General features: G+C 40.4%; 1 protein-coding gene across 2 annotated transcripts in view; it reads right to left on the bottom strand.

The window, feature by feature from the left end:
* Positions 1-893: 893 nt before the first annotated feature.
* Positions 894-11020, bottom strand: part of LOC110533164 (mucin-5AC-like) — a 16837-nt gene continuing 6710 nt past the window's right edge. The window contains exons 1-10 of one of the 2 annotated variants that reach the window (XM_036933479.1): positions 8638-9046; positions 8382-8446; positions 8028-8182; positions 6951-7606; positions 6713-6777; positions 6399-6553; positions 3293-3645; positions 2168-2226; positions 1945-2078; positions 894-1815 (exon numbers count right to left, since the gene is read on the bottom strand). In XM_036933479.1, coding sequence (XP_036789374.1) covers positions 1712-1815; positions 1945-2078; positions 2168-2226; positions 3293-3645; positions 6399-6553; positions 6713-6777; positions 6951-7535 — 1455 coding nt within the window. In that variant the 5' untranslated portion in view covers positions 7536-7606; positions 8028-8182; positions 8382-8446; positions 8638-9046 and the 3' untranslated portion in view covers positions 894-1711. Of the gene's footprint in view, positions 1816-1944; positions 2079-2167; positions 2227-3292; positions 3646-6398; positions 6554-6712; positions 6778-6950; positions 7607-8027; positions 8183-8381; positions 8447-8637; positions 9047-11020 lie in introns of those variants that run through there. The other variant, XM_036933480.1, reaches the window with a different exon arrangement.

Raw genomic sequence — 11020 nt, 5'->3', positions numbered from 1 at the left:
GTGGTACTTAATGAATATGATGACAGTTCGGTTGTCATCTGAGACATTCTCATCAATGATAAGATGACATAAACTCTACAGTGGAAGGTCTACACATCAGAGTTATCGGATTCACATGGAATTGTTTTTCAATTTAAATGTTTGAATATTAAATTATTCGTGATGGGATGAAATGTGATTTTAGCTTCTAAAATGTGAGATTTGGGTTCTCATAAGGTTAGGGCACTGCTCAATCAGTGGCCAGCCCCTGTGAAGGGACATATTATGCTACTTAGTAATAATATAGAAATCTACTTTTCATACTACAAAAACAAGCACACAACGTTTCTAAACTAAACTTTATTTTCAATATAAGAAACTTATTTTGTGGAGTGATTGATACTACTAAAGGACAGAATGAAACTTAAAAAGAGACAATTTCATGGCATTAATTAAGAAGCTTGATGGAGGTTTGCAAAATATATATATATATTGCGTTTTTGGTTTTGAATAAGAGAGATCTATATCTTTAGTGTTCAGAAGCTATATAGTGCTCATGCAGTGTGTGAGCGGTGTATGATACTATGTGCTTCTCATTTCTTCTTTTGCATTTTCCCATCTTGGATATATGGATCTATCTACACACTTTCCCCTGCTGTCGTTGATATCCCCATATAGTTTTGTACTCCATATGTTGCATTAGGTATTGTATAATTTGAATGACCATATTGCAAAAACACCTCGCACATTTTTTAAACTAACTTGAGGTATTATTCGTATTGATGGTATCGCTCAGAATATGAACTGGTATTTTTCAATGTTGAGTGCAAGTGACCATTTTCTACTGCGTGTATAAATTGGAACACTACTTTCTCAAAGAAAAAAAACAAGATTTAATGTTTCATTCAAAAAGTTTATTTCAATGACATATAGAAATATAAATAGATAGATTTACAGAAATACTGAACAAACGTATAAATGCAACATGTGAAGTGTTCATATGCCACAACTATTATGGGGGGTGGATTATCTTGGCAAAGGATAAATTCTCACTAACAGAGATGAAAACAAATTTGTGCACAGCATTTGAGAAAAATAAGCTTTTTTCAACCCAATTACATGACCCAAAATATAATTATCATAAAGGTATTTGGTTTTTGGTCTTGGTGAATTATATATAAAGTAGTTATATATATGATATAAAGTAGTTACAATAAGTTAATAATTAAAAATGCAACTATGATCAAATAACACAATAAAAAAAAGTATACAATAGGATTTAGATGTCACATGTTGTAGGAAAGGTTTTCTAATCTTTCAGTTATTTTCCGTATTAATCTAACAGATAAAACATGTGGAAGCTGCTGTGTGCAAGATGCAAATAAATAAGTCATGTCTTTGAGAGCCTATATGGTTAAGTATAAATACAGTCACTTGAAAGAAAAGGTATATGCATTTAATATTCATAAGCAGAAAAAAAAACTATATGATTTCTTAAGGAATGTCACAAATATCCTACTTGACATCAAAATGTACAATTAGGTGTGTTTTGTTTGTGTATGTACTTGGGGGAATGTACATGAAATACATATATATTTTGCCAATTGACACAGGCACAATCCATTGTGCATTCTTCTGCCAAAGCAGGTCCTTAATCATAAGGCTGTCTCTATGAGAGCTGGAAAACCGTTCATTGGTGAAAAAGATGCCATAGGAGCTATGACACAGGCTGTTAGTTAGCCAGCAACTGTACCATTAGCAGTGCCAAAGTGAGAGGCAAGAAAGCCAGACAGAAGGCAGTGGGTCGGGGAGCACTTCCTGAATTGACTGATGACTCTGAAAAAGTAGGAAAAATAAAGATATGGTTCAGTGAATGATGAAAGTAGATTGTCTTTTCATATTTCTGTTCAAATGTTGACTTTGCTCTTACATATGTGTAGTTGTATTGTGACAATTAATACATACCAACATTGACGCTGCCCGGTAGGATGTTCAGGGAGGTGGAACTGATGGTGAAAGTTGCCTGTGAGCTGCATGCGCTGGGAACCGAAGATTTGTTACTGAACACGAGGGTCATGTTGGTAACTACAGATCCACTCCTAGGAAAGAAAATGGACAACCCACAGAAATCATTATCATCACTGTCATAATCAAAGTATTTAAGTCGGTAATGAGAATTCATACTTACTTGAATGAGTTGACAATGGAACGAAGGAAGCTTGGGGTTCTAGAAAAAATCTTGTTCACCTGCATTGAAATATTAAAATATGATTACCAAAGCTTAACCGCATTTGCGTAAAAATTAAAACAGGGCCAGAACTCAAAGAGTCAAAACACCAAGCGCTACAAAAAGGTGCCCCAGACTCTTCTGCTAATTGGGATACTTTAGCTGTTTTTTTCTGAGAGAGGGGAATGGTGTAAATCAAGAGGACTTGATGTGTTCTGAAAAATTAGATATTGAGGATTATAATAAATAACACTTTGATGTCATAGAACAAAGCCCAGACTGCTCAAGATTGACCTTGAAATTGGATGCCTGTCCATGTCGTAAAGACATCGGGAAATCCCATAATCCCATAACAACGGATACAAAGGTTGCATGTTCAGTACCAGTTGTAGACACTAGTTTATTATGTTTTTGTTTCAACTCTATCCCAAACATTAACCGTTAACTTAACCTTTCGGAATGAATTCCTAAACATACTGTTTTAACCCTGTCCAAAACCTTAACCATTAAAGGAAAATGTGTCATCCTATACATGAATGCTGACATGCAATACAACGTCAAATTTCAAAGTTGCTCCAAACTTCAAATTTCAGAGTTAGGAATACGCCACTCAAAAACTGTATTTTAGTGTTTGTTTCATTAGTCCATTGTTGAAATAATCCCCAAAATGTTTTGAAGATATTTAACATTCAAAATACAGAAACAGCAGGTATGATCCATTTTGCATCATAAGATGCTGCGTTTGCTTCATATGATGCAAAATGCATCACAGTGGCTGTATTTCTGCATTTAAAAGTTGTTTAATATCTTAATGACTTGATTACTGACATGCAAAACTGTAAATATTTCCCATGTTGTGCACATTGTACTCTGTGTTGCCCATAACAGCTGTTAGGCAGGCACAAGTGTTCATGTCCACTAAGAAGACCGTAAAAAAAAGTCTGGACATTATTCTCAACGGGGAGGTCCCAGAGTACGATAACTTTGTACTGAATAATCTTTGGTTCTATCTAACAATAGGATGCCAACTCATATCCAGTCTCTTTGGTGTGGTTTGTATTGATGAAAAGACTTCTGGATACTTACCTCTGAGACCACTTTGCCAGCCAGAGCCTTGAATGCTGAAGAGGACGGGTTGGCAAGATCCGAGGTGAATATCTCATTGAGACTGAACCGAAGAATCAGGGTTCCTTCACTAGAAGAAGGAGGGTCAGTTGGTGCGAAAGCAGTGATGGTGGCTGCTGCCGGACCAGTGGTGGTGGTGGTTGCTGCCGGAACAGCGGTGGTGGTGGTTGCTACCGGAACAGCGGTGGTGGTGGTTGCTGCCGGAACAGCAGTGGTGGTGGTTTTGGCCACTGCCGGAGAGGTCGTAGTGACATCTACAGTTGGAGCAGCAGTTGTTGCAGCTGAGGTGGTTGCATTAGTCATTGTAGTAGCGCCTGAAAAATGCAACATTCAATGCAATGCATTTTGCAATTATTAAAATAAATTAACAATTTTATTGGTCACATACACTTGTTTAGCAGATTTTACTGCGTGTGTAGCGAAATGCTTGTGCTTCTGGTTCCGACAGTGCAGCAATATCTAACAAGCAATATCTAACAATTTAACAACATATTCCGCAAACACACAAATCTAAGTAACGAATGGATTTAAGAATATATAAATATATGGGTGAGCAATATCAGATTGGCATAGACAAAAATACAGTAGAATATTATAGAATACTTTTATAAACATATGAGATAAAGTGCCTGATCAGTTGTGTTTTGGGATCTCATGAAGGACAGAATAATAACATAACTGTATCTTTGAATGTATATACAGTATTTCCCAGTTGTCAGGGTCATACCCACATTTTGGGGAACTGACATGATTAAATTTGAAACCATTTGTGAGAAGATGTAATGTGATGTTAGACTTCTAAATTAGAGAATTGTTTTTCATATGAAGTCTTAAACAAGCCAGTGGCCACGCCTACGTAAGCACAGACATTACGACAAAAGGAGGGAACACCCCTTTTCCCCCGAGTGCATAAAACCCACTCATGAGAAAATGTACAATTAGTCAAGAAAACGCAGGGACGGGAGTCCCCACGTTGAAATGGCAACTACTCTACAGAACAAGCAGACGGACAGTGTTGAACCGGACGTTGCGAATGGTTAGGAAATCTACAAAACTAAAGATGCACACATTCACAGTCTGCAGCTGTATATGTGAAATAGTCTAGGAAACTCGACCAAAGACGAATGGAGAACATTTCACAATCAAACGACCGAATTGTACTCTGAAAGATATATTCTGGAGAACATTTCCCTATAGAACGACCATTGGTACATCTGACGTATCCATTGTAACAGAGCTACATCTATGAAAGACTTTGATCTCTGGTGGACACAGCCAGAGAATTTCTGTCGACCAACTGTCCAGCAGAGAGACCGAAGATTTAGTCAAAGAGACAACAAGACATATGGCGTGAATATATATATTGCAATTATTTTCAAATGAGCGGATGTTCATGTGAAAGTATAATCATGTCAATGAGCCTAGTTATCAACTGTGTGTAGTGGGTCCCATTATGTCTTTCCCACTCTTTATCTGTCCCCACCCCTGTCCATGGTCTACCAAGCCGTCATATCGGTTTAGTCCACTAGGGACCATTTATTGCATTGTGTTAGTAACCAATAAGCAATATGTCGGTGTCCGCAACATGGCTGGTTTTCCTTTTGTTTCCTCTGGTTTTCCTTTTGTAGTCCATGATTGTCTGTAGACCCTGCCACATACGTATTGAGCCGTTGAATTGTGAATCCGCTTTGTCTCTATACTGACGTTTTGCCTGTTTGATTGGCTTGTCGGAGGGAATGACTACTCTGTTTGTATTCTTCCATATTCCCAGTCACCTTCCATGTTTAAATGCGGTGGTTCGTGTTTTCTGTTTTGCACGAATGCTGCCATCTATCCACGGTCTCTGGTTAGGGTTGGTTTTAATAGTCACAGTGGGTACAAAATTCCTATACACTTCCTGATAAACTCAGTTATTGTTTCAGTGAATTCGTCCATATTATTCTCGGAAGCTACCCGGAACATATCCACGTGATCAAATCAGTCTTGAAGCATGGATTGCAATTGGTCAGACCAGCGTTGAATAGTCCTCAGCACGGGTACTAACAGTTTGAGTTTCTGACAATAGGAAGGGAGCAGAAAAATTGAGTTGTGGTCAGGTTTGCCGAAAGGAGGGCGGGGGAGCGACTGGTATGCATCCCAGAAGTTGGAGCAACAGTGGTCTAGTGTTTTAGCAGCATGAGTACTACAGTCAAATTGCTGATAGAATTTAGGCAGCCTTTTTCTCAAATTTGCTTCGTACAAATCTCCAGCTAAAATAAATGCAGCTTCAGGATATATGGTTTCCAGTTTGCATAAAGTCCAGTGAATTTCCTTGAGGGCCATCGTGTTATCAGCTTGAGGGGGAATATACATTTGATTGTGAGGTATTCTAGGTTAGGTTGAGTGAACAAAAGGACTTGAGTTCCTGTATGTTATCACAATTACATAATTTGTCGTTAATCATCAAACATACATCCCCGTCCTTCTTCTTCCCGGCGAGATGTTTATTACTGTCGGTGCAATGAACTGATAATGCAGATTGCTGGACCAACTGCGACAATATATCCCGAGAGAGCCATGTTTCCGTGAAACAGAGTATGTTGCAATCCCTGATGTCTCTTTGGAAAGAAACCCTTGCCATAATCTCGTCAACGTTATTCATCAGGGACTGAACATTAGCAAATAATATACTCTGGAGAGGTGTGTCATGTGCGCGCCTTCTAAGTTGGACTAGAAGAACTCTCCAAGTACCCCTTTTTTGCCGGCGTTGTTTTGGGTCAGCCTCTGGAATCAGTTCAATTGCCCTCGGTGGTGCAAACAAAGGATCTGCTTGGGGAAAGTCGTATTGCTGGTCGTATGCTGGTAGTGCTGGTGAGTTACCGTCGCTCTGATATCTAATAGTGCTTCCCAGCTGTAATAAATAACACGTACATTCTCTGGGCTAACAATGTGAGAAAAAATACAGAAAAAAACTAAACACTGCAAAGTCTCCTAAGAACGAGAAGCGAAGCAGCCCTATCTTTCGGCGCCATCTAGTGTTTTGAGTGTGTGAGAATAGGTAAAGCGATGTGTTGATGAATTGTCTTACGTGTGACCACAATGGAGGATGAATTGATAGGTAAGGTCAGGCCAGACGTGTTGGAAGTAATGGCAGTTTGTAACGTTTGTGCTACCAGGCTATCGTTAGGCGCTGAGCTGATGTTGTTGAATATCAACGTAGAATCCACCACAATTGACCCTGACCTGAAAATAATATGAGAAAAATTTTAAGAACTTTTACAAGCATTACTTCAGTAACAATCCACTCCCAAGGCAAACAAAATAACAATACTTATTGAAATGTTATTTTTCTCCATCATCCACACTGTTTCAAAGTCATTCAGATGATAATTATGTACCCACCTGAAACTATTGACAACAGTTCGAAAGAATCTGGCTCCAAATTGAGCCTTGAACAAATTATCCAGCTGAAAAAAAGTGTATACAGAATTTTAAGTTATATTATAATAACAATTCAACAATGTAAGGCTGGTAATCAAGATGCCATATGATGAATTATGATGGAGATGATCATGATTCTGATTTTATCATGCGTCTTTCAAACAACTAACGACACTGTATTAAATTAAATGAAAGTTACCTGTGTAGTCACATGATTTGCCAAAGCCAGGAACTCTGGTGACCTGCTGTTGCTCAGAGAGATAGTGAAGATAGATATCAGGCTGAACTGCAGTGACAGTTGTGGGCTGGTCAGTGGCGCCTCTGTTGCATGGGATGCCGTTGTAGTTGGCACTTGGATAGTTGGTACTGGGGTAGTTGCTACCGGCGTAGTTGGTAATGGGGTAGTTAGTACTTCGGTCAAATTGGTAGTTGGAGATGTTGTTGCACTGACTACTGGGGTAGTTGGAGGAGCTGTTGTGTTGACTACTGGGGTATTTGGAGTTGCTGTTGTGTTGACTATGGGTGTAGTTGAAGGAGCTGTTGTGTTGACTATCGGGGTAGTTGACAACAATGGGGTTGTAGTTGATAGTGTTGAAGTTGTATTGCTTTGTGTTACAGGTCCTGATGTGACATTGACAGCACTTTGGGCTGATGTTAACACATTTATGGGCGCTGATGTTCCATTGGGAACTATGTGTGTTGTTGACATGTTCACAGGATCCGATGTTGCATTGACAACCATGTTTGTAGTTGACCTGTTTGAGGGGGCTGAAGTTGCTTTCATGACCGTATATGGTGTTGATATTGGAGGATCTGGAGTAGAAGTAGTAGTTGTAGCTGAGGTTGAAACGACTCCTGGAAGACAGCAAATCATCAGATATCATTATGTGTGTATAATAGAAGATGTAGTGATGTTAAAGAAAAAATAAACATTAAGTGTTGCACACACCTTTGACAACATCTGATCACTGTTAACGATCAGAATGTTATTGTGACGTGACATGATAGAATAGATTACTTGATGTCCAATCAATAATCGTTTATAGGAATTTGTTTCAGTTGTTATAATATTCTTAGAATGTTAAACAGTTAAGTAATATAGAGACCAGATAACTCTAATTACTTTAATATTCTCAAACATAGGAAAGTAAAATGCAGACATATAAAGAAGTGCAGCTGTATGATAACTTGGTCTTTAAAACACTTGAGGTAGAGAGAGTGCTTGGAAATACTAAGTAATTTAGAGTTCAGAATTTGGAATATTAAGGTTTCGTACTTGTTGCCACGATAGAAGTTGTGTTCAGTGGGAGAGAGATATAAGAGCTGTTGCTTGAGACAATCTCTATCAAGGTTGCAACCACTGCACTGGACTCAGGGACTGAGCTGGCATTGTTAAATATCAGCTTAGCATCTACCACAACCGAACCTTGACTGGAATACAACAAAATGAAAAACAATTAATATGATACCATCAGTAAAGCAAATTCATATTTAAATACTATGACAAATATGAACACTAACACAATTTAATGATTTATCTTTAAATTAATTGATGAATACAATGTCTATCTTAAAATGTATTCCAATAATGGCCCAAAATCTAAATAAAAACGAAAGAATAACTAAGTACCTGAAACCTAGAACCTCTGTGCGATTAAAACTGGATCCATATTTGTTTCGATAAACTGTGTCCAGCTGTAAGCGTAATATAAGCAAATTTAGAAATTTGTCTTTAGAACTGACACATTGACATAAACAATTAGAGGGAATGTGTTTGACATAATGACAAATATGAAAACTTATTTTGGGGATGAAATGCCCCTTTAAGAAACTGTACAAATGAAGATGAACAGTATTAAAAGAGTGGAAAGTAAAACAGAATTTACCGCTGTAGCCACACTGGTTACTAATGCTTGGAACTCTGGTGAAGATGCATTATTCAACTCTGCTGTGAAGTTTTGCTCTAATTTGAACTCCAACTTAACCTCTGGTGGTGGAGGGGCCGGTGTTGTGGTAGTGGTTGAAGAACCAGTTGTAAATGTGGTCAGAAAAGCTGTGGTTGTTGTTAGAGTAGCTGTGGTTGTTGTGGGAGCAGCTGTGGTTGTTGTTGGAGCAGCAGTGGTTGTTGTGGGAGCATCTGTGGTTGTTGTGGGAGAATCTGTGCTTGCTGTGGGAACAGCTGTGGTTGAAAGAACAGCTGTGGTTGTTGTTGGAGCAGTTGTGGTTGTTGTTGGAACAGCTGTGGTTGTGGTGAGAGAAGTTGTGGTTGTTGTGAGAGCAGCTATGGTTGCTGTGGGAGCAGCTGTGGTTTTTGAAGTAGCGACTGTGGTTGTTGTGGGAGATTCTGTGGTTGTTGTGGGAGCAGCTGTGGTTGTTGTGGGAATAGCTGAGGTTGTTGTTGGAGCAGCTGGGGTTGTTGTGAGACCAACTTTAGTAGTTGTGGGAGCAGCTGTGGTTGTTGTTGGAGAAGCTGTGTTTGTTGTGGGAGCAGCTGTAGTTGTTGTGGGAACAGCTGTTGTTGTTGTTGGAGAAGCTATGGTTGATGTGGGAGCAGTTGCGGTTGGAGTTGGAGTATCTATAGTTCCTGTATCCCCAATTGTAGTTATCGTTGGAGCTGCTGTGGTTGTTGTGGGAGCAGATGTGAGTGTTGTGGGGAAGGCTGTGGTTGTTGTGGATGTATCTGTGTTTGTTGTGGGTGCAGCTGTGGTTGTTGTTAGAAGAGTTGTGGTTGTGGTTGGAACATCTGGGGTTGTTGTCGGACTAGCCGTGGTTGTTGTGGGAACAGCTGTGGTTGTTGTTGGAGAAGCTATAGTTGATGTGGGAGCAGTTGTGGTTGTTGTTGGAGTATCTGTAGTTGCTGTAGCCCCAATTGTAGTTGTCGTTGGAGCTGCTGTGGTTGTTGTGGGAGAAGCTGTGGTTGTTGTTGGAGCAGATGTGGTTGTTGTTGGAACATCTGGGGTTGTTGTTGGGGCAGCTGTGGTTGTTGTGGGAGAAGCTGTGGTTGTTTTTGGAGCAGATGTGGTTGTTGTTGAAACATCTGGGGTTGTTGTTGGAGCAGCTGTGGTTGTTGTGGGAACAGCTGTGGTTGTTGTTGGAGAAGCTATGGTTGATGTGGGAGCAGTTGCGGTTGGCGTTGGAGTATCTATAGTTGCTGTATCCCCAATTGTAGTTATCGTTGGAGCTGCTGTGGTTGTTGTGGGAGCAGATGTGAGTGTTGTGGGGAAGGCTGTGGTTGTTGTGGATGTATCTGTGTTTGTTGTGGGTGCAGCTGTGGTTGTTGTTGGAAGAGTTGTGGTTGTGGTTGGAACATCTGGGGTTGTTGTCGGACTAGCCGTGGTTGTTGTGGGAACAGCTGTGGTTGTCGTTGGAGTATCTGTAGTTGCTGTAGCCCCAATTGTAGATGTCGTTGGAGCTGCTGTGGTTGTTGTGGGAGAAGCTGTGGTTGTTGTTGGAGCAGAATGGGTTGTTGTTGGAACATCTGGGGTTGTTGTTGGAGCAGCTGTGGTTGTTGTGGGAGAAGCTGTGGTTGTTTTTGGAGCAGATGTGGTTGTTGTTGGAACATCTGGGGTTGTTGTTGGAGCAGCTGTGGTTGTTGTGGGAACCGCTGTGGTTGTTGTGGGAGCAGTTGTGGTTGTTTTTGGAGTATCTGTGGTTGTTGTAGCCCCAATTGTAGTTGTCGTTGGAGCTTGTATGGTTGTTGTGGGAGAAGCTGTGGTTGTTGTTGGAGCAGATGTGGTTGTTGTTGGAACATCTGGGGTTGTTGTTGGAACAGCTGTGGTTGTTGTGGGAACCGCTGTGGTTGTTGTGGGAGCAGCTGTGGTTGTTGTGGGAGCAGCTGTGGTTGTTGTGGGAACAGCTGTGGTTGTTGTGGGAACAGTTGTGGTTTTTGAAGTAGCGACTGTGGTTGTTGTGGGAGATTCTGTGGTTGTTGTGGGAACAGCTGTGGTTGTTGTTGGAGGAGCTGTAGTTGATGTGGGAGCAGTTTTGGTTGTTGTTGGAGTATATGTGGTTGTTGTAGCCCCAATTGTAGTTGTCATTGGAGCTGCGGTGGTTGTTGTGGGAGCAGCAGTGAGTGTTGAGGGGATGGCTGTGGTTGTTGTGGATGTATCTGTGTTTGTTGTGGGAGCAGCTGTGGTTGTTGTTGGAGTATCTGTGGTTGTTGTAGCCCCAATTGTAGTTGTCGTTGGAGCTTGTATGGTTGTTGTGGGAGAAGCTATGGTTGTTGTTGCAGCAGATGTGGTTGTTGTGGGAACCGCTGTGGTTGTTGTG

This window comes from Oncorhynchus mykiss, chromosome 10 (assembly GCF_013265735.2).
Source record: "Oncorhynchus mykiss isolate Arlee chromosome 10, USDA_OmykA_1.1, whole genome shotgun sequence".
NCBI classification, from domain to species: domain Eukaryota; kingdom Metazoa; phylum Chordata; class Actinopteri; order Salmoniformes; family Salmonidae; genus Oncorhynchus; species Oncorhynchus mykiss.
Note: the sequence above shows the minus strand (reverse complement) of the source record. Positions and strands in the feature narration are given on the sequence as shown.